General features: G+C 44.1%; 1 protein-coding gene across 1 annotated transcript in view; it reads right to left on the minus strand.

Moving 5' to 3' along the window:
- The window catches only part of CHRNA5 (cholinergic receptor nicotinic alpha 5 subunit), a 186574-nt gene that overhangs the window by 90674 nt on the left and 71375 nt on the right, over positions 1–24525 (minus strand). The window contains exon 2 of the mRNA XM_069222044.1: positions 5384–5535. Coding sequence (XP_069078145.1) covers positions 5384–5535 — 152 coding nt within the window. The remainder of the gene's footprint in view (positions 1–5383; positions 5536–24525) is intronic.

The raw sequence follows: 24525 nt of genomic DNA on the forward strand, positions 1-24525 counted from the left end.
GGGTTAGGAGCCAGGGAAGTTGTGGCTGAAGTTTCAACATCACTTCTCCGCCTACTGGATTCTTGATGTCTTACACGCGTGTATGAAGAAAAATTACCCCCTGCCCCCAAGAGGATACCTTGGACAGACATTCTGATGGGGAGGGAGAGGGAGCTCTGGGTGACTGGGGGCAATATTACTGACAGCCCCTAAACTGCACCTCTACCCCTGAGATAGGGTATACAATGGATTGGCTGCTGCCTGGCTAGTTACGCTAGAAAGGGAAGTTGGGACAGAAGAAGAGGGTGCTAAAGGTAACACATTTGGTTTAAAGGGTACCAGCTGGGCACGCAGCAACCCAACCTCTTTGCTGAGGCTAACCACCATTCCATCCAAGTTACAAACTCTTTGTGCAAGGGCGTTTAAAAGCTCCATAACATTACTTTCAATTTTTAAGGAAGATTCTTGAAAAATACATTTTTCACATGCTGCTGGCGGGTTACTACTTTTCCAGTTACTACTTTTTCCTCCCTTTCCCCCTAGTTTAGATGGACTATGGACTAATGGACATATACCTCTAGTTTCTTGTTCCCCCACCCCGCCCCCTTTCCTTGTGACCACCATCGAATTACGAAGACCACGACTGGCTGATGAAAAATTGGCCTGAGTTGACGAGTTGGGATAAGGGTAACATAAAACTGGAAACTGTGGCTGGGCCAGCATAGCCACCTCTGCACCGTTAGGAGTGCAGTCTGCTGTAAATGAGGCGGCACTCAATGCCCATTGTCTTTGAACAAGTTGTTCTACATTGGAAATTTCCTCTGTGAGTGCGCCCACTTCATTAGTCAGAAAGGATAAAATAGTGTTATTTGTCCTGGGTCGCTTATCTCAAACATTAGTTGATTTAACTTTCCTTTCACCCATATTTCTTGTCTTGTGTATCTTGAGGGAAAAGGCATGAGAAAGCACTGGTACAAAGGCAATGCGCTCAGAGAGATTCCACTTAAACTGTACAGGAAAAACAATAAGCATCCCCCCCGGACACACACTTTTAAAATCTGCTAAAAACCCCAAAAAGAGAGCTCATCCAAGGCTATCATATAGGGAAAATGTTGTTAGAAACAAGAGCTCAAAAGTCTCTCCAGAATCACAAAAAAGCCAACGCAGCCAGGTAAAAGCAGATAGAGTGTTCAACAAATGTAGATGAACCAGCATCTTAGTGTTTACTGTCCAATCTTCAAGATAGATATGCACCTCTTTTCCACCCAAAGGACAGCCAAGAAGCAGCCATACTTAAATTGCCAATACAAACTTACTTCAGTTGTCCTGTGAAGAGCCAAAGGGGGGAGAGGCCCTGCCTCTTCCTGTCTCTGACGGGCCTGGGACAGACCCGCCCTTCTCCGGGGCTTTGCCCGAGCGCGTCCCTTGTACATCCTGCACTGCAGGATAGCAGGGTGTGCTTTGTAGCATGATGTCAGAGGTCATGCCCCCTCCAAACACGGCTCTTCAGCTGCACCTCATGGTGGAGAGGGTGATGGGACACAAAGTCTCCTGGAGTCTCCTTGGTCTCTGGGAGCCTGTGAGCCCCCTTGCACTGTGTAGCAAAAGGTCATGCTGCCCCTCCAAACATGACTCTGCAGCTGTACCTCCTAGCGCAGGGGGAGACAGGACATGAAGTCCCCTGGGGTGTTCTTGTCTCTGGGAGCCTGGAAGCCCCCTTGTAGCAAATGTCAGTCCCCAGGCAGTGGGACAGCTGGGTGTGCTTTGTAGTGCGATGTCAGAGGCCACTCCCCCTCCAAACACGCTCTACAGCTGTGCCTTCTGGCAGAGGGAGAGATGGGGCTCAAAGTCTTCTGGAGTCTCCTTCGTCTCTGGGTGCCTTTGAGCCCCACTGCAGCAAATGTTAGCCAGTGTCATTTGTTCAAAGGTGGCATGTTAAATTTGCATGTTATTACATCTCTATTAATAAAATAGCATAAACTAATGTTTTTGCTTGCCTGCAAAATTTGTTAAAGGTGCCCTCTAATTTAGCTTAGACTTCCCACTTCGAAGTGATGGAGTTGTGCCCTCTCTGAAAGAAGAGCTTTCTTTGCAGCAAAGGGGCCTACACGTTATGCTCCTGATAAAATGTCTTATAACAAAAGTGTTATTGTTAATACAGTGTTTTGTTTGTACTATATATATGTTCTCAATTTAGTTTGTATTGTTTGATTTTAAACAAATCTAAGAACAGAACTCATAAATTGCAATTCCGTCAGAATTACCTTTTGTGACTGCAAATATTTCCAAGAGGCTTCAGCTTAAACTACACCACCAATTAATCCAGGTACTTCCTGTCAGATGTGTCTAAAGATTTCCTCCCTTGAAGACATCACTTGTTTAACTCCAGCCACCAACAGTTTACAGTTGTAGATGATCCAACGGTATCTAAAACACAATTCTGCTAGAACGGATTTTCGCTGTTTGCACTGGATCATAGCAAAACACCTGTCAAATATTGCCTGGAATCTACACATATCCTTCATTACAAACCTTATTTATAGAGTGTGCTAGAGCTTTAGGTTCTATATGCTTGACGACAACAGGCTGAATATTCAAAGACAGATTCATAATTTAGCTCAAAAACCTCAAATGCAGCCGAGGCTTCTCAGGGTGATCATAATCTTCATGCTAGAATCAGATTTCAGTAATATAGTTCAATCCCTGATATTTGCTAAACTAATATATGGTAGTTCTCTTCTAACAGAAGAGTTGCAGGAAGTAACTAATTCGATTGAATTGCTTTCATGTTCATCATGTTACAATGTTTGTCTCTCAAAGCCAGGTGAATCTTCAAATGTCATGTTTAATCTACCAAGGTCTAACAGTGGAGTTCACTCAGCTATCTCATCCAGAAATTGACATTGTCTGGAGGCTCCTGCTTCCTAGGCAGTATATGATCCATTCTTCTTGAGATACCGTCCGTCATTTAACAGCACACTCTAGCACATTGCTTTCTAAGAGGTTCATCTATGACTTAGAATTCCCTCCCATGCTCTCTAAGCACTACCCCCATCCCACTCAGCTCTCAAAAGATAACTGAAACCCCTAATTACAGAGTGCAATCTTCTGTCCTGAAAATGGACAGTACACATGGACTTTTTTCCACATCCGTTCTCAAGGTAGTACTTTATGATGATGTAAATGCAGGTGAAAGAAATGTTTCTCTTTTGGATTAGCTTTATCTCTATTTATGCTGCTTTTTTTGTTTTTTTTATACTCCTGGAATTCTGATTAGTCTTATACAACCTAAGATTTTAACGTAGGGCCTTATCTAGGGTTAAATGGACATGTTACTCTGCCACAAACATGAAGGATATCCTGTCCGCTTTATTACAAGTGCAGTATATTCTATGGCACTTATCGCAAGGCGGATAGGACTTTGTAACTGAATCCCAGTTAACCAAACTCTAAATTAGGCCCTTAGTCTTGTAGCAGGTATGATATCTATTACTATCTGGTTTCCATGTTATTAATTCTTGCTAATCAAGTTGTTTTGATTTTATACTACAGTTAAATAGTTCCTCATTTTAGCTTGATTCATATTTTTCCATATTGATATACGCTTTTATATGTTTTACCTCACTCTGGTATTTTCTTCTATAAATTACCACCCCAAGGCTTGTTTTGTTTATGTATCGGCTCCACCCCCTCCGCATGGGATGACTCCTAGTGGCCTGCCACTCTCGGAACCACTCTGACTCCCACCGACCACGCACACAACCTAGGATTCATCTTGGACCCCTCACTATCCATGACCCATCAAGTCAATGCCATATCCTCCTCCTGCTTCAACACCCTCTGCATGCTCTGAAAGATCTAGAAATGGATATCCACAAAACCAGAAGAACAGTCACCCAAGCCCTCGTAAGCAGCAAGCTGGACTACGGCAATGCCCTCCATGCAGGAACACGGCCAAACTCCAGAAGAGGCTGCCACGCATCCAGAACGCCTCTGCATGCCTCATCCTGGACATCCCCCACCACTGCCACATCACAGACCACCTGAAAAACCTGCACTTGCTCCCAGTCAACAAGTGAATCACCTTCAAACTCCTCACCCACACTCACAAAGCACTGCACAACACCGGACCAGAATACCTCAACAGACGACTCTCCTTCTACACCCCGACCCAGCACCTCCGCTCCGCTGACCTCGCCCTCGCAACCGTCCCACGCATCCGCAGAACTACAACTGGCGGTAGATCATTCTCGTACCTCGCCGGCAAAACGTGGAACACTCTTCCCACCCACTTCAGGAAACTTCTCAAGTCCTGGCTGTTCGAGCAGTAGCAGCACCCCGCACTCCCTTTCCCCCCTCCCCTCCTCAGCGCCTTGAAAGCCTCACGGGTGAATAGTGCGCTTTACAAATTCCTGATTGATTAATTGATTGAATGATTACTCGCTATGTTATTTCACGTTTAAGTAAAATGTCCTGACGCCGAGTTGGCCTGCTTCACCCTACATAAAATTCCCAAAATAAACACACCCAGCTACTTACTTTCTTCCTCAATGTGGCCCTCATTACGAGTGGCTGGATAATCCTGACCCATTTCTGACGCAAAGGCAATCGGAGTTGCCAGTCCCATAATAAATTTCAGATTCTGCAGGAACTGCAGCCTAGCAGGTAGAGGTGCCCATTTTGTAATCTGGGGACCCAGTGCGAATCCTGACCTCAGAGCTTGACACCATATCGTGTGATTCTGGGAAAATCCCTACCTCTCTCAAAAAAATGTGAAACAAAATGCGTCAATTGTATTTGTGTGTCCCCCCGCTTGATGTACACAATCTTGAAGCTCGGGTCCCATTCCTTTAAGTAATGTACAGCACTTCCTACTTAGCTATAAATGGCAATATATTACATACATTCAGGTACCACAGATCCGTGGTGGTTCACCTGGAGATTTCATCTTACACCAAGATGGGATCTCTGGGTGGAATAAGAGTAGGTTATATGTTGAAATCATCACTGTAAATCCAATTTCCAGCTGTTATTTTGCAAAAATGTTTAATTCCTATGCTGGCGGGAATTCCGGTATGTAGAAATTATTTTCGGCTACTCATACTGTGGGCTACCCCCCCCAGCCCCCCTCCTCGAACAATTTACAGAAAATAGGGCCATATGTACTAAAGCATTTTTCCATAGACAAAGAATGGGTAAAACCTCTTGCTACATCTGGCCCATAGTATCTTAACCCGTCTGCTTTCCTTGTGCTTAAAAGTTTATACTCAGCAGTCTCAGACAAAAGAAATATATCGTTTAAAAACACAAAAGCATGGATGCGATCTCTACACAGCATAGCAGTGTGATTCCAGAAGCATTTAAATCCTAAAACGGAATATGAAAATGAATGTGTTATACATACCACGTCCACCAGCTGCGTGATTGCGAGGCCAAATTTAACTTTCACTGTGTCATTCAGGCTTTCTACCGGCCGAACCCACTTTTGGTAGTCATGAAATAAATACTTGAGTAGACGATCTTCATTTTTTGCAATAAAAGATGGTTCTGACATACCTACATAAGAAACAGAAAATGCTGTTAAATAGTTTCTGTCAACTCCTCAACAATATCGCATATTGCGTGCACCATTCCAAAACGTTTCTTAGTCATTGTAAATAAATACATTTGTTTTTTATAATTAACATTTTTAAGCATATAGTCTATGCGGGTGTACTGCGTGACATACTATACAGATGTCATTCTTCTAGGTGAGTGCACTTCAATGGTGAGTTCAGGGACAAGTCTGGCTCGTGCTGTGCGACATCAACCAATCCCATGGGCCCCATCAGTTCGATAGGCAATCAGTCCTAATGTGTGAATTTTGGGGCATAGCAGAGAGGCAAATAGCAAATCTGAGTAAACATGTCCAGGCTCAGCGGTATGTTGCGGGGGAGCATCCCGGTCGCACACTGGTGAGACTTCTCCGCCCTAATCGCCTTAGTGGATACATAACAACGTTGTATTCCGCTACAGGGCACTACTTTCCGATAACAAGGATGTAATGGCTGAACTTCTGCATTAATATGAAATCGTGATGGTGTCGCTCACTGACGGTCAACAACACTTTTTAAGCTAACCCATCACCAAAGAGGAAATAACGCAGGCCTTCGATGCCCTCTAAGGGTCTAAGGCCCCTGGTCTTGACGGCCTCACTGAAGCTTTCTTTAAAGCATACAAGCACTTTCTAGCACCCCACTTCCTCAAGGTATATGCAGAATCTATTGTAGCGGGTACTCTACCACCCACAATGCGTGAGGCCGTCCTCACACTCCTTCTGAAACCTGGCAAAGACCCCCAGCTTTGTACTTATTATTGCCCACTCTCGCTTCTCATCATATACAATAAAATATTAGGCTAAGTTCTTGCCACATGTTTATCTCTACTAATGGAGCAGATAATCTCCTCCATTCAGACAGGCTTTGTTCCACACCAGTCCACTTCCCTAAATCTGCAGACGATATTTGCTGTCTTGAACTGAATTTCTCCTGAGATCCCTGCAACGGTGGCGTTAATGGGTGATGAAAAAGCATTTGATTCTCTGGAATGGTCCTTTTTGAAAGCAATGCTGGACAAACTGGTCCTTCCTCAGGGGTTTACCTCGCTAGTCATGCTACTCTATTCCAGCACTGTGGCTCGCCTTCGGGGGAATGGCTCCCTGATGGATCCCTTCCCTGTAACCAGGGGGACTAGGCAAGGCTCCCCACTGTCCCGCTTCATTTTATTATTGCAATTAACCCTTTGGCCCACCATCTTAAACAGAAGCATATACATGGAGGTCTCCAATTCATATATGGCCCCCTCCTACTTTCCATGCATGCAGATGATATCTTGCTAAATGTTCGTCACCCATCCGACAGTCTCCCACCCCGATCCGCAAAATAGTGTGATTCAGGGTCCTTTCTGGTCCCCACATAAACTGGGCTAAATATGAGTTCTTCCCTCTCACCGACTGTATGCATCCTGTGACTATAGAGCATCCCCTGATCTGAAGCGCAGAGTCCACTAAATATCTTGGCATTCATCTACACAGGCAACAAAAACAGATCCTTTGCCTCAACTATGGCCCAGCCATCGATAAACTGACCACACAGGTGGAGCGATGGATCATGTTTCCTCTCCCTATGCCAGGACACGTGATTATCATTAAGGTGGTCATCATTCCCTGTTTCCTATACCTCTTCCTTAGCATCTCAATACCCTTGACTGAGCATTTTTTCACCATGCTATGTGGCTTCCTGCTACAGCTTGTTTGGGCTAAGAACAGACCACACATCCATAGGAATACACTGATTCTACCTTATGATCGGGGGTGGGACAGGTTGGGCAGGAGTTCCTGACCCCCAGCTCTACCACCTGGCTGTGCAATGCTAATGTACGCACCATTGCTACACATCCTGATGCCCAGCTCCCTTATCCGAAGCCGGAGCGTGAACAGGCCGGAGACCTTTCGCTGTCCTCCATCTCGCGGAAAGGCATTCCCATGGACCTATTGGACATACAAACCCTCTCGGCCACCAGCTGGGCATGAGGAAAGCTTCACCAGGTGCTTGGGGGAGGCATCCTTTCCTCCCCCATCGCACCCCTGTTCAATAACTCTTGGCTCCACCTTACGCTTGAGAAGCTAGTCCAGCACACCTTGCAACGTCATGATCTACAAACCGTGGGGGATCTCCTCTCTGATGGACATGCCCTAGCACACACTGATAATGTCTACTTCCACAACGCTTCCTACATGGACTATTTTGTGCTTCAACGCCTTCACAGTACATTACTCTCTCTCCTACTACCTACATACACCCTTGTTCTGGATGTCTTCCCCCCCACTGTCACTTATCATTACTGACCCTGGCGGGTGATCTCCAAATTATATCAAGCTTCCATAGCCATGAAGCCAGAGCCCACCCGGCGAGTGCAGGAGGCCTAGGAGCATAAACTGGGCCATCCAGTATCTGACAAGATTTGGTACTACTGCTGCACCCAGACTAAACTCATTTCTATCAACCACAAACACAAGATCCTCCATTGCAAATGTCTACATTGGGCTTATACCACACCGAGGGACTTAGTACGCTTGGACCTCACACGTGCGTCCCACTGCCCTAAATGCCACACTATTGAGGCAGATTTCACCCACCCTGGATCTGTCCACGTATAGGGCAATACTGGGCCAAAACTTTCTCCTTACTCGAGGCCATGATAGGGATCACAATTGTACCCACCCCCCTGCTGGCCCTAATAGGCTATGTTCATGATCCTTCCTAAGAATGCCTGTAGATTCACCGCCATTGTATTACTACTCGCAAAGCCCGGACTGGTGCTTTACCAGGGTAGTAGAATATGCCCCACAGACACTGCTTGGCTGCAAGCATGATTCATTGTGATAAAACAAGTGAGACCTACGCAGGGCTGCAACCCATCGCCTCCAGGGCCAAAGATGTTTGACAACCACTAGGAGACTATTTACTCACCTTGGAACTGAATGAGTCTGACTGATGTGTTGCACCATTGTCCCTACCTCCTGGGTGATCCCCATGAAATCCTACCCACCTCATGTACCTCTTACACTGTCACCACGCCTAGATTCTCACATCATTGTACCACACCAAAACCTTATATGCTCCTTTCTTTTTTCAATCTCCTGCTGCTGTTTTATATGCAACAATGGTTGTCCTCATACCTTTGGGCTTCATGTTAATGTCTATTTTGCTATTTGAAAAACCAATAAAGTGCAGTTTGCAAATACCGAAAAGTAGTAAACATACTCAAAAGGGTAAACGTGCTCAAAACTGTAAGTTACCTTTGTGAATCAGGCCCACTGTATTCATCTTTTTTTGCCAGAGTCCAGCTTGTCCCAGTCAGAATGCTAAGTCTGCTCTGACAGTGTGCTCCCACAGTTTCCCAGAGCATAGGACTAACACAATATCCAAAACATTTACAACAATAATGGGTTGACCACTAACTTTGGGTTATTGCCTGCTAAACAGGTCCCCAGTGCCAGATCTCTTCCCCAAAACTGCAGAGTTGATTTTACAAATTGGCAAACTTTTAGCTACCACTGTAAGTCCCTAGTAAATGGTACCCCTGGTACCTAGGGCCTGGAGTGCTAAAGGAAAGCCCCAGGGGGCTGCAGCATGAATTGTGCCACCCTCAGGGACTCTCTCACTAAGTGCACACAGCTGCTTTTGCAGGCTGCATGTCTTTGTGAAGAACTAAGATGAAAACACAACATGGCACACAGCCTGTGTGGCCTGTCTCCTTTACACTGTATGCAATTTATGTAAGTCACCCCTCTAGCAGGTCTTCCAGCCCTAAAGGCAGGGCGCTTTATATTACATGTGAGGGCTTACCTAAATAGCAGATATGTCCCTGCTATATCCCTGTCAATTGTCAAACATAGTAAGTGAACAGTGAAGCCATTTTAAGTACATGTGCTGGACACTGGTCATAATTGCTTCACTAGCAATAGGAATGCTTGGTATCAAACATCTCATATTAATAAACCCTCACTGTGATGGCTTTATTAATACATGCACTCAGGCACTCCTAGAATGGGCATTGACTGGTCAAAACCAGTACAGGCACCTTAGACAGAGTTCTGGCCTATGAGATGAGAGCCAATTCTCTTGAGGGCTCAGAACAAAGGCCTGCTCTGGGCAGAGGTGTGACCTCCTCTCCCAGGTGTAATGGATATTCCAGGGCAGGGAGCTTCAAAGGCCTTGCCGCCTTTGAAATGCAACTCAGGCCTCCCCAAATGGTAGAGAAGGCCGACCCCCAGTTTCTGACCCCACTTTTGGCGGCAGGACTGGCAGAAAAAATAGTTAAATTAGGAGGAATTCCCACTTCATGCCTGTCCCACCCCTAGGGTGGATGAGCTGAAGTGGACGCTTCTTTTTTAAATTCCTCCATCTTGTTTGAAAGGAATTACACCAAAAGGGCTAGGGCTATGCCCACTTCCCAAAGGAAGTGGTCATTAGAAGGGTGTAGTCACCGTGGGTGAGTAGCCCATGGGCTACCATCTGGCACTCCCTGTAACACCCCTGAATCCAGTATTTAAGGGGCACCATGAACCCTGTAACTCGGATTCCTGTTGACCTATGAAGGGCTGGACACCACTGAAGTCGCACCAGCAGAGAAGATTGAAGACACCAACTGACCTGGTCCCAGCCCTACCAGCCTGTCTGCAGCCCTAGAAGAACCTGCACCCAAAAGATGACTTGTCCTTCAGCCCAGCGACCTCCAAAGTCTGCCTGCCTTCAATAAAGACCAAGAGCTCCGGTGGACAGCAGACCTGTTCAAAAGAAACCAACTCTAAAGAAGAAGTCTGCCTGAGGAACTGCAAAACCGCCTAAGGATCCACCTCTGCACACAACGCCTACAGCCTGATTCCATGTGGCCCATCGGTCCTGTGAAGGTTTCCCAGCACTTCTAAACAGGAGTCCACCATGGGTTGACCCCTGCCGGACTCTACAGCGATGCCTGCAGCTTCAATCCGAGGACTCCGCCTAACCGCAACCTGCCCGGAAAGCAGTTTCCGACACCAAAAGACACCCCTGCACCTGGAGCCCATGGGCCCTGGGGAGTTGGACCGTCAGTGTCCCTATGACCCCTGGCATCTCTACTTACCTGGGCAGGTGTGGGTTGTCCTCACCCGGACTCCTGGCCAGAGCCTGCAGCCTGTTTCTGAAACTGATCTCTTCCATTGGATTACATTAGGTACCCAATGCTGTGTTGGCACTGTGCACCTGGCCGCCTTATGCCACCCCTGTACCACGGAGGGTGTAAGTTTGGTGCTGACTTATGGCCCCTCGTGTGCGTACCTCAGCTCTAGGAGATAGACTCCTGGCTCCACTTTACTCACCTCTGAGCACTTCATCTGTTACCCCTTCTCCATTGGTTAACATTGGGCACTCGACGCTGTGTTGGCACTCTGCATCCGGCTGTCCCTGTGCCGCTGAGGGTGTAAGTTTGATGCTGCCTTGTGGCCCTGCTAGTGCTTACCTCACCCCAGGGTATCAACCTCTGACATCGCTTTTACTTACCTGTGAGCAACACATTTTCATTCACCCTCAGTCTCCATTGGTTAACATTGGGCACCTGACTCTGAATTTGACCTCTGCACCTGGCCGCCCCTGTGCCGCTGTGGGTGCACTCCTGGTACCGATCTGAACCTTACCTGGTTTTGACCTACAACCCCGAAGACTGGATTTGTAAGTCGTGTGCTTACCTGCAAAACTGCATTCTTGTTTTCCTCCCATAGGTCAACATTAAAGACTCTGAAAATTGCACTGTGTCGATTTTTGAAACTGAAAAGTAATTTTAATTTAAAAACTGCTTACGTTGTAATAAAGTTCTTTGGTTCAAAGCATATATAAAAGCAACTGTTATTTTTCTAAATTGCTCTCGGATTTATTCTTTGAGTGTGTGTCACATTTATTGCCTTTGTGAGTACGACAAATGCTTAACACGACTCCTTGATAAGCATACCTGCTCGCGCACACTACCACAGATAGAGCATTAGACCTATCTATTTCTGCCTCTGCAAGCCTTTAGGGATACAGTGTACTTCATTTTAGTGCACTTTATAGAGAGCCAGCTTTCTACATCCACTACAAAATGGGAGGTAGCTAGAGAAAAGTAAAGACGGGCTTAGGGAGGGGCAGGCTACCACAAACAACCACCCACAAAAATTACACTTCTAAAGTTACTACAGACCTAAAGGTATGAAAACAGTAGTGAATGTACTCTAGCCTAGCCTTGGAGTAAGCCAAGCACCAGACTTGGCCACTCATGGTAATGCAGCACACTCACATATAAAATAATGGCGACAGGGATTTAAAACAACACCCACAGGAAATAATATGAATTCGACTTAAAAAATAAATAAATACATGGTTGTATATATATATATATATATATATATATATATACATATATATATATATATATATATATATACATACTAAAAAAACAAAGGTGACAGGGTTAGCGAGGCTCTGAATTTACTCGTACAAAACCATAGAAGTTCAGCAGTTATAGTAAGTTATTTCAAGTAAATAAAACTCACGCCCTAAGGTAACTATAATTTGTGCCCTCGCCATGCGCAGTTTTCTTTTCAATACTTTTGTAGCAAATGTTGCAGTGATAATACCAAAGATGCCATAGAAGGTGACATCATTGATATAATATGTGGAGTAATTAGCTGTGCATGGCAAAGGCGCAAGTTATCGTTACATTAGGGAGTGAGTTATAGTTGCTGGAAATAACTCTAACTATAACTGCTGAGTTTCTATGCTTTTGTATGAGTAAATTGAGAACCTTACTATAATGTCCCTGTAACCTTTGTTTTTTTCAGTGAACATCTTTGTTTTTTTTTAATGTAACGTAATTTGAATTACTATACGTTAATCCAACCACCGCCATGCACAGCCTTTGGCCCAGCAACCAAGCCATTATCACCACCCAAACCTGTGCCTTTGGCTGTGCACAGCGGGGGTTTGCGACACGGCCTGCCTCTATCAGTGGATATGTGAGTGGGTGCGTGAGTGTATGAGTGGGTCTGAAAGTGGGTGTGTGAGTCTGTGAGTGGGTGCATGGATTTCTGAGTGGGTGTGTGAGTGGGCGCATGAGTCTCTGAGTGCATGTAAGAGAGTATGAATTAGTTTATGATTGTGCCTGTGAATGTTTTAAAAATTTTTTTTTTGCTTATTCTCGATTATTCTAGAATATTCGCAACTATTAGTGAATATCGCCCATGGTGAAGAAAAATCATTTTAAACCCATAACTTGACCCTCAAACACCCCTATATCACACGCCTGGAGTCAGGGCACCTCCATCCTGATCCCTTATGCTACTTTTAATTTTGTTTTTCAGCCCTGGGGACTTTGTCCCGGGACCTTAAAATGGCGGCTGCAACTTTCTGTTCAGGTTGTGGATAGCCAATTACAGTGCTTCTATTCTTGCGCGCATTCGCAAACATTCAAGATTATTCGCAAATTATTCACCACCCCAGATATACAAATTTGGATTTTCTTAAATTTCTTGTAAACTAATGAACAGATTTACGCCAAATAACCAAAAGCACAATCTGTGGAACAACATCTAGCTTTCTGCCAAATTTGGTGTAATTCCATACAGCGGTCCGGGCTGTATTCATGTTCAAAACTCCTGTGGGAATTAACAGGGTAAACTTGTTTTTTTGAACCCCCCTCCCCTTTTTCTCAGCCCCCACTTGACGGATCACCCTGAAACTTTCTATGCGCAACAAGAATCACGGGCACACTTTTTTGGGAAAATTTTATGAAGATCCGTCAAACGACACTAAAGATATAGGCAAGTCAAAAAATGCTTTTTCTATGGAAACATGGTCCTAACTATAAATATATATATATATATATATATATATATATATATATATATATATATATATATATATATATATAAAACACCAACGTTGCCAGACATCCGAGGCTGCTAATTCAGTAGCGGTCCAGGCGTGGACCTAGCCATCCACAAATTATTTCCAACAATCCTCCTGTTACATGCAGAGAGTTCCCGGACACCAAATGGAGGTCCAAAAAACTTTTATTCACCAATGCTTCCTCCCAGAACAACGTGTTTCAGCCGTAGGCTTGATCACGTAATCATATACATATATATAGTTTGTTAGAAAATTATATAGCCATATTAAAATACTGTACATTAATTCAACACATAACTTTTAACAAACATGTAACAAGCTTTAATACACATTAAATGAAAAGTAGCAATGTTAATGTGTGTGGGACCTTTAAATTATTCTTTAAGAAACATTATTAATAAATGAAATATATTTAAATTAAATAATTATTTAATACATATTTAATGTAATGTAATAATGGTATGTAGCATTTATTTTATTAGTTCTCTGTTCATAATACATATTTTAAATTATTTTATATATTAAAATATTTTTAATAATTTTCAGGTAGATCCCTGAGAGCCCAAGGCCCTAGACTGTGGAATGTCTTTGAGACCCCTTGAGAGCTAAACTCAGCCACCTTTGTTTAAGGGAAATCCTGAAGCCCGAACTCATCAGACTTATTGACCTACGTATTGCCATATGATTAGGGGTCGCTCTGAAGAACTTCAGATATGGGCTCTGCACTTGAAATCTGATACTTATTGTTGTCACACATCTACAGGGAGTGCAGAATTATTAGGCAAATGAGTATTTTGACCACATCATCCTCTTTATGCATGTTGTCTTACTCCAAGCTGTATAGGCTCGAAAGCCTACTACCAATTAAGCATATTAGGTGATGTGCATCTCTGTAATGAGAAGGGGTGTGGTCTAATGACATCAACACCCTATATCAGGTGTGCATAATTATTAGGCAACTTCCTTTCCTTCGGCAAAATGGGTCAAAAGAAGGACTTGACAGGCTCAGAAAAGTCAAAAATAGTGAGATATCTTGCAGAGGGATGCAGCACTCTTAAAATTGCAAAGCTTCTGAAGCGTGATCATCGAACAATCAAGCGTTGCATTCAAAATAGTCAACAGGGTCGCAAGAAGCGTGTGGAAAAACCAAGGCGCAAAATAACTGCCCATTAACTGAGAAAAGTCAAGCGTGCAGCTGCCACGATGCCACTTGCCACCAGTTTGGCCATATTTCAGAGCTGCAACATCACTGGAGTGCCCAAAAGCACAAGGTGTGCAATACTCAGAGACATGGCCAAGGTAAGAAAGGCTGAAAGACGACCACCACTGAACAAGACACACAAGCTGAAACGTCAAGACTGGGCCAAGAAATATCTCAAGACTGATTTTTCTAAGGTTTTATGGACTGATGAAATGAGAGTGAGGCTTGATGGGCCAGATGGATGGGCCCGTGGCTGGATTGGTAAAGGGCAGAGAGCTCCAGTCCGACTCAGACGCCAGCAAGGTGGAGGTGGAGTACTGGTTTGGGCTGGTATCATCAAAGATGAGCTTGTGGGGCCTTTTCGGGTTGAGGATGGAGTCAAGCTCAACTCCCAGTCCTACTGCCAGTTCCTGGAAGACACCTTCTTCAAGCAGTGGTACAGGAAGAAGTCTGCATCCTTCAAGAAAAACATGATTTTCATGCAGTACAATGCTCCATCACACGCGTCCAAGTACTCCACAGCGTGGCTGGCAAGAAAGGGTATAAAAGAAGGAAATCTAATGACATGGCCTCCTTGTTCACCTGATCTGAACCCCATTGAGAACCTGTGGTCCATCATCAAATGTGAGATTTACAAGGAGGGAAAACAGTACACCTCTCTGAACAGTGTCTGGGAGGCTGTGGTTGCTGCTGCACGCAATGTTGATGGTGAACAGATCAAAACACTGACAGAATCCATGGATGGCAGGCTTTTGAGTGTCCTTGCAAAGAAAGGTGGCTATATTGGTCACTGATTTCTTTTTGTTTTGTTTTTGAATGTCAGAAATGTATATTTGTGAATGTTGAGATGTTATATTGGTTTCACTGGTAATAATAAATAATTGAAATGGGTATATATTTGTTTTTTGTTAAGTTGCCTAATAATTATGCACAGTAATAGTCACCTGCACACACAGATATCCCCCTAACATAGCTAAAACTAAAAACAAACTAAAAACTACTTCCAAAAATGTTCAGCTTTGATATTAATGAGTTTTTTGGGTTCATTGAGAACATGGTTGTTGTTCAATAATAAAATTAATCCTCAAAAATACAACTTGCCTAATAATTCTGCACTCCCTGTATACATATCTAACCCCTCCAGCTATATTGAAGTAACCAAAAGACATTTTGCAGCATTTTATAAAACACCCTGATGGGTAAATACATAAATTCATTTAAACTATAAACCAATCAAAAGCATTACTCTTCAAGCATACCTACGTAAACATATAAGGGCAAACAAGATGCACATAAAATGTACATGCCGCTTGCCTAGAAGCATTACATAATTATACTTGTTTGTATTTCACCTTGACTATCACTACATGCAAGCCACTCCATTGAACTACCTTTACATTGTCTAGGTGTGTATATAATCTAATCACTACATCCTCCCAAGCTAAAAAAAAAAACATCATTACCCCACCCCTGAAATCTGATCCTAACACTTACCCTAGCCTTAACAATTACACTCAACCTCATGATACCCTCAACCTTACCCTAACCCTAAATGTGACCCTAAATCTATACCTTTTCCTAAGCCTAAATGTATTACTAAGGCGAACAATATTCCTAATCTAAATCCTTAACCTAAACTTTACCACACCCTCTCAACCTAAATCTAAATGTATTCTATTCACTAATCCCCATTTTGACTAAAACCCTGACCATAAACATAATCCTACCCTTAACTGTAATTGGAAACCTACTACCACCTCTTACTCTGTCCGTTACCTTCGCCTTAACATTTACTCTAACTCCCTCAGCCTATCAGTGTCATTCTAGTGGTTCTGATGCAATATTATTATACACATGTAGTCATCCTCAATGGCCCAAATATAAGCTTATGCACTTATATTGCACCTGTTAGTTCCAATTCCACATGTTTAATCAGTTATGAAACCCTTAAGTATGTGCATTTTCCATTTTGCTTTACTGCACCCAAAATGTTTTTACAAAGAATCTGCGAGCAGTAACTCTGGAGTTCCACACATGCGCAGTGATTCTGCATCACCTGACAATTATACAAAAAGACAAGAAATATGCAATTTTTGGATGCCAGCTTCTCTGCCAGGGTTAAGGAAAGCCATATGACAACATTCCTAACCCTACAGCTTGTTGCTAGATACGTTCCTCTTTTTCTGAAACCCACTCTCAAGCAGTATAGCTACTGGTAGCCTTCTAAATATTTTGAATATACATAAAGAATTTATAAAGTGAGCTTGTTTCCAAGGTCAGAGAGTGAATAACTCAATGGTTAATATTTTATTCGTTTGGCCTGCATCCTGAGCAATTAACATGTAATGAAAGGTCTTGATGCCCTCTCTGTACCATTTCAGTTTGAAAATGTACTGATGGTGGGGGTTCTCTTGGACTGTAGATAAAAGTGTCACATTTATATTTATAAATTAGTAATAGTTACATTAACACATGATTCCAGCCCTGAAGACCCGAAGGAAGAAGAACCACGTGTTGGCTGAAATTTGTGGACATTTTGAGATCCAACACATCATTCTTTTGGGATTTTTGTTTCAAAACAAAGAATGTATTTCTCTGAAGAAACTAGATGTACACATTTCACTTGGAAAAGAAATTTGATATACACATCTGATCCGAAGGAATATTCTAGTTATAAAATTCATAATACAGATGAGTACCGAATCTGTTGACGGAAAAGCCATTTATCTAAGGGGAGTACATTTCATTATATTTTCTGCTATATTTATTATTGGCAGCAGATGCAAGGACTTAATCCCAGTTGTGTAATTTTGTGTAATGTTAGTGAGACCTATTAGAAGAGTGTGGCTCTTTGCTCCACGGTGGCTATGAATTTAGAATTAAGTACAGGGCCCCTACCAAATGCCACCACCAGATCCTTAGAATCCACTTACCCATCACCTCCACTGCTGGAAGTGTGACTACTGCTATACCCAGCCAAGTCCGACCATCACAGTATCGGCCAAGCCGGCAGCAGCCACCAAACAACACTCAGACTGCCTGTTGCAAGGACCTTTTCACTGCAGTATCATATGTAAGGACCCAGTAGTGGAGATAACCTATGCATTGGTCCAAACCACCTGTTCATTATCCCAACCTGTATCTAATCGCCTTGATCTCCTGATGGAATAGGTAATATCCCCAGCACAATCGTGATTCATCCCCCAGAAGTCTACTGCTGTAAATTTATGAAACTTCTTCTCTATTCTCAACAGGATGTCTACTGATACCACAGCAGTGGTAGCCCTACTAAATGCAGAGGAGATGTTTGATTCTTTAGAATGGCCTTTTCTCCACGCTACCCTCCCTAAGCTATGTATCCCCGTTTCTCTTGTTGAGTAATCTTTACACACTAGCCTTATAGCGCGTATCAGGGACAACGGCTCACTGACCCCTCCCTTCCCCATGGAACTAGTGAAGGCTTCACCCTGTCCAATTGCTTTTTATAATAGCTATGGACCCTCTGGTCCGGCACCTCCAAACGGCTCACATGCATTGCAGCCTGCAGTTTAAAACAGGTCTCCTCATTTCACTTGACGCCAACGATGAGCTGCTGTTTGTATGACATCCAGAGGACAACCTAGCCCCTATCGTGGTCCGCTTTGGATGCCACTCCGGCCTCCAGATCAACTGGTCTAAATCTGAAAATTTTCCTTCACGGCTGCCACTGCACCTTTTCAATGTAAATTCCCACTGCACCTGCACTGGTGGTACGGCCTGGTAAATATTAGGAGTCTTTCTGTATCGGCATAAGGAACAAGCAGTACAATGGAACTATGGCCCTGCTATTGAAACGCAAACTACTCATGTGGATCGGTGAATTCAATTACCACTGTCAATGGTCGGCCGAATTGCAAATATAAAAATGGTGATTCTCACCCGTTTTCTTTATCGTTTTCTGAATATCCCCATACCACTGACAATACATTCTTCACTACACTGCATAGTCTTCTCCTAAAGCTCATTTGGGCCGGCAAGCGCCCTCACATCAGCTGGGACATGTTGGTGCTTCCATACGAGAGACGTGGATTTGGTGTGGCACATCTTCATATGTACCACAACTACGCATGTACTGCCTGGCAGCACAGAGCCAGTATGTGCACCACTGGTTCCGTACAGACGAGAGACTCCCCTACGTCAAACCTGAAATAGATCTAGCTGCACCGACACCCCTGGCTTCCATCCTCCTCGGGGGGATACCCCTAGATCGCAGAGACATACAAACCTTATCCACTACATGCTGGGCGTGGGGGAAACTTCAATGTAAATTGAGGGGGGGCTCAATAATCTACTCACCATCACTAGCATTGTCAGATAACCCTTGGCTTCCCATCACTTCTGAAGCCCTCGTAAAATGCACCATAATGCAATATGATCTCCGCACATTCGGGGATGTTTTCCCAAATTGCCACACCATTGTGCATTCCACTGACGCCCTCTTCGCTAATGCCACCCCTACAGATCGCTTTGTAATGCACTGTATACACGGTCCACTGCAGAGCAACCATTCCATCATACTAGTGTCGTAAAGACTTTCGCTATAGTAATGAGACTGCTGGATTTGGGCGGCAGCACCACCGATTGCAAGGGACTGAGTCTGATCTTGCGCATTGTAACAGCTTCAGCCTAACCTTTCTGGCCAGCTAGCAGCACCTCACCAGTACCCGAGAGTAAAGGTGATTTGTGGCAGCCCTTCCATTGAGATCTGGATTTCTCAAGGAAATTGTAGTGCAACAGATCTTACCCCTTCACATGTGTTTCACACGTACAAAGGCAAAACAGAAGAAGGACTAGGATCAATATGTTTAATTGAATAAACTTCATTCTATGTAAAAAGGCATGTATTGCTGTAGGAAGCTGGCCTGGTGTGTGGTGGGTACCTAATGTACTTTCACCTTATACCAGGTCCAGGTATCCCCTCTTAATGAAGTGTAGGCAATGTCTAGAAGCCAGGCTCTCTAGAGGCAGCTGTGGATGAGCAGCCAAGGCTTATCTAGGAGACATGTAAAGCTCTTGCACAACCACTGTAGGCACACAGGACTTACACATATGAAAGAAACACTCAGCTGTATGAAAATAAAGGTGATTTATTTTTGGAACACAATACCACAAAGTACTAGAAGGGCAACCCTCCAATAGGAGGTAAGTAATACACTAATTATATACACTAGGAAACAGTAATAGGTATAGAAAAGGTTATAAAACAGTGCAATTGTAGATAACCGATAGTGCCCCTAGGGGGAGCCCAAACCATATACTCAGTGGTCACTCCCCTTTCCATTGTCCAGTTTCACGCCAGAGCAGGGGCTGGGGGTCCCTGAACTGGTGTGGACCGCTTTATGAATGAAAGGTACCAAATGTACCCGTCAATGCACACCAATTGATTGGGGAGGCTACCCCTCCCAAGCCAGTCACATCTATTTCCAAAGGCAGAGGGTGTTACTGCCCTCTCCCAAAGGCAATCCTTAGTTCTACCTCTGGGCTTGATCAGATAAAGCAGCAGGAGAGCAGAAACCTGTCTGAGAGGTGGCAGCAGCTTGGGCTGCCCGGAAAACCCTGTAAGACTGGTGGTAGCAATGCTGGGGGTCCTTTAAGGAGCCCCCATAGTGCATGGAATCATACTTCCATTACTTGCAACAGTATTGGGATATGATTCCGGCATGTTTGATACCAAACATGCCTAGGTTCGGCATTACCATTATGAAGCTGGACACAGGTAGTGACCTATGTCCAGTACACGCATAGAATGGAGTTCCCACACTCACGAAGTCCAGGAAAATGGAACTGGAGTTCATGGGGGCACCTCTGCTAGTGCATGGGTGCCCTCACACACAGGTACTTGCATCCTGCCCTCTGGGCTAGGAGGGCCTGCCATAGGGTTGACTTACAGTGACCTGGTAGTGAAAGGGGGCATATGCACCCTTTCACGCAGACTGCAATGACAGGCCCGTGGAACACTTCGTATGGGATCCCTATGTGTGGCATAATACATGCTGCAGCCCATAGGGATTCCATGGTACCCAAATGCCTTGGGTACCTATGTACCATATACTAAGGACTTACATGGGGGTACCAGTATGCAAATTTGTGAGGTGAAAAAGCTTCCAGCTACCAAGTTTAAAAGGAGAGAGCATAATCACTGGGGTCCTGGTTAGCAGGATCCCAGTGAACACAGTCAAACACACTGACAAACAGGCAAAAAGTGAGGGTAACCAAGCTAGAAAGAGGCTACTTTCCTACAATTGCGATTATAAGGATGATAAAACATAATAAAAGCAAGGCAGTGACAAGCAAAGTGAAACATAGGAAAAGTCCTACCGTACTGTCAGAAGAATGGTTCTACAATCCCTACCTGCACTACTAAGATTCTATACAAGAGCATGGCATTGTAAGCCCTAAACTGCCCATCTGGCCGCCTAGGAGAAACCCATACCTGTGACTGTAGGTAAAGAAGAGGTCTGTTGGTCTATTGCGAATCCTCCCACATGGGGGGAGAGACAGCGTCGGAACTCAGCAGAAACTGCAACGGCGACGTGCAGCATACAAAAGCAACTGGTTGGGATTCTCCTTTATTGTGTAGGGGGCAGTGAGGTGTTTTATAATAAAACATCTGGTGTTCTGAGACAACTGCCCTGACGTGACAACACATATATTTCTGTGTATGAGATTTGAAGACATGATGAACGCTTTGTGCCGGCAATAACTCGTACCTTATCATCTTCATTCTTGAATGAAGCACAGAATAAAAATGTTGCGCAGAGAAAAGGATAACAGAATTCTGCGTGAAAGAACAGGCTGAAAAAATAATAAAAACATCTCCACTAAAATAAGGCTTTTGCTAAAATAATAAGAAGCATGCCTCGGAGTGAAAGGGCACAAGCTGCAGGCCTAGTCTAAAATAACGTGCCTGTGTAATAGCTAAAGTAACCTCATGACGGATTCCTTCCCTTGATGAGGTGACAGCGGTGGGGCAAGCTAGTGTCGAAATTGTTGGGTTTATGTTGGAATGTTGTGGATGTAATGTTGCTTGGCAACGTAGTGGGATGGAAGGGAATGTTGAGGGGCTGTTGCCCTGGCAGTGGTCGTTGGTATCTGCCAGGGTTGGTAGTACTTTACTTGTCTGGAATAAAATCTAGAAAAAGAAGATTTGAGTGGCGTCTTTTCAGTGGCGACGAGGATGGGATGCCACGAGTGACCAACCCTGGTGGAGCGACATCCCTACATCACGAAGAACAGAGCATCCAGGTGTGGCTGGTGAGAAACTTGCATAACGTCAGGTGATATTCGACCTGAAGAGATTCTAGAAGATGGTCGGCGATTCGGTATGGGGAAGTGTGCGTTGATGTCAAGTTTGCCGTATAATTGAGGTACGGCTAACTGGCATCGTGTTTGTGCAACCTATCGAAGTGAGCGCTGTACGGAGATTGTGCTCGTCATTCATCTGCCGAAGTTACTCACCTATGTGAGCACCTCACGCTGGATTGTTATTTTTGGAGGCTGGATTGTTAATTTTGGAGGCCTGTTGTTGGGTGCTGGTGCGCGCGGAGTGAATCTGCTCGCGCTTACAGAGGAGCAACGATGGCGCAGCAACGGTGCTAGCGCGCGCAGAGACTTGTGTGTTTCCAAAGGCTGCTACCGCTCGTGCCAGCTCAAGCCGAGGTGGGTGTGGTCGCGCGCTGGTGTCTTCGCGTGTGTGTTGCCATTGGCGTTTCCTAGGCGACACGTTCCACGCTCGATAACAAGGAGGAGAAGGAAAAAAAAAAGTCGATGCTCAGGTTGCTGTTGTGTAGTCCTTCGATAAGAGGAGGACTTTTGCCTGGACCAAAAAGGGTTTGAAAATGAAAAGGAACATTCAGACTACAGAAGAAGAGCAGTAGTCTAATAGAAATAGTAATAAAAAAAAAAAAACGTGTGTTTTGGTGAGTCAGCTGAAAGGAAAAGAATCTGAGGCGAAATACATCATATACTATGCAGTCCATAGCGCCACCACCTGCATTTTTACCGCTCCCTGGTGACCCCCTTGTGCCATGGGAAGATTGGCAGGAGACCTTTGAAACATATTTGGAGGCATTAGGAGGAGCTATTTTCACAGCAAAAAGGAAATTAGCCTTGTTGAAACATAATTTAGGTATTGAAGGCAGGAAAGTATTGAAAACTTTGCCATACAATGCTGTTGTTGTGAATGATGAAGGATCCGATGAAGAAGGGGAAGGTGACGATGTATACGTGAGAGCTATACAAGCGTTAGAAGGTCATTTTAGCAGGAAAGTGAGTATCGTGGTGGAACGCCACAAGTTTTTTTCCAGGGCACAAGCGCATGGTGAATCGATTGACCAATTTGTAAGTGCATTAAGAACTTTGGCTGGTAGCTGCAAATTTAGGGACCTACATGAGGAAATAATCAGAGACCAATTAATTAATCGCACGAGGAATTTGAAGATCCAGGAAAAACTTTTAAGTTTAAAGGACCCATCCTTGGATGAAGCAATACTTATTGCACAGCGTATCGAAGACACGTCACGTTATATAAAAGAATTGAGTAAAAACACGGCAGAGAATGTGACTGTGCGAGAAGTTGACAGAGTTAAAAGCACCAGTAATGACAATAAGTTGGAAGAGAAAAAGAAAAAGTGTTATAGATGTGGTAGTACGAAACATCTACCATTTTCTGGGAATTGTCCAGCAACTAATGTTAAATGTTTTAATTGTAACAGAATGGGTCATTTTGCTAAAGTGTGTAACCAAAAGAAAGGTGTAACGGCAATGAAAAAAAAAAGTGTGAATTGTTTACAGGGCGACTGTAAAAAGGTGGAGAGAACGTCTTCTGATGATGAAGAAGACCACATACAAATATTGATGTTAAGTGATGCCCTTACGGAAGAAACGACAGTTGCGGACAGGGTGATGCAAATAGGGAGTGAGTGTTACAAGCCTCCAAAATGTAGTGTGAGCTTGAATGGTGTGGTAATAGATATGTGGGCAGATTCGTGTTCTCCTCATACACTTATTGACAGTGACACGTGGCACAAGATAGGAAAATTGGAGTTATTTAAATCTAAGATTGATCTAGTGGGTTATGGCGGTACCAAAATACCTGTGGTCGGATGTTTTCAAGGGAAGATTGTTTTCAAACGGAGAGAGACTATTGGGTGTGTGTACGTTGTGGAAAAAGGAAGATGCTTGTTGGGTTGGAGTGAGCAGAGAGCATTAGGTATAGTGTTGAACCCAAACTCAGAGGAACAGGTGCTGACTGTGGTACATGAGGATCCTATGATAGAGAAGTGGAGATCCAAGTTTCCGTTGTTGTTTGGGGAAAAGTTGGGTTGTCTTAAGAAATTTCAACATAGGATCATTTTAAGGGACGGTGCGATACCCAAAGTGCACGAAGTGAGGGCAGTACCATTAGCATTAAGGGATGCATTAAAGGTGGAATTAGCAAGGTTGTTGCAATTGGGCGTAATCGAAGAAGTAGAGTCTTCGGAGTGGTTGAGCCCAGTGGTGTTGGCTCGGAAGTCTAATGGTAAAATTAGAATGTGCGTAGACTTGAGAGACTTAAACGAGAATATATGGATAGACAGACATCCCATACCGAATATAAATGAGTTGCTGGCCAGTATTCATGGGGGGAAGGTGTTTTCCACCCTTGATTTGTCTAATGCATATCACCAGATTTTATTACACCCGGACTCTAAACATCTCACCTCGTTTATCACGCCTGAGGGTGCGTATAGATTTGTGCGAATGCCATTTGGCCTGGCATCTTCTTCTGCAGTTTTCCAAAGAGTGATGCAGTGCTTGTTGGGCAAGGTTAAGAATGTAACGTGTTTCCAGGATGATGTGTTGGTG

Source organism: Pleurodeles waltl, chromosome 3_1 (assembly GCF_031143425.1).
Source record: "Pleurodeles waltl isolate 20211129_DDA chromosome 3_1, aPleWal1.hap1.20221129, whole genome shotgun sequence".
Lineage (NCBI taxonomy): Eukaryota > Metazoa > Chordata > Amphibia > Caudata > Salamandridae > Pleurodeles > Pleurodeles waltl.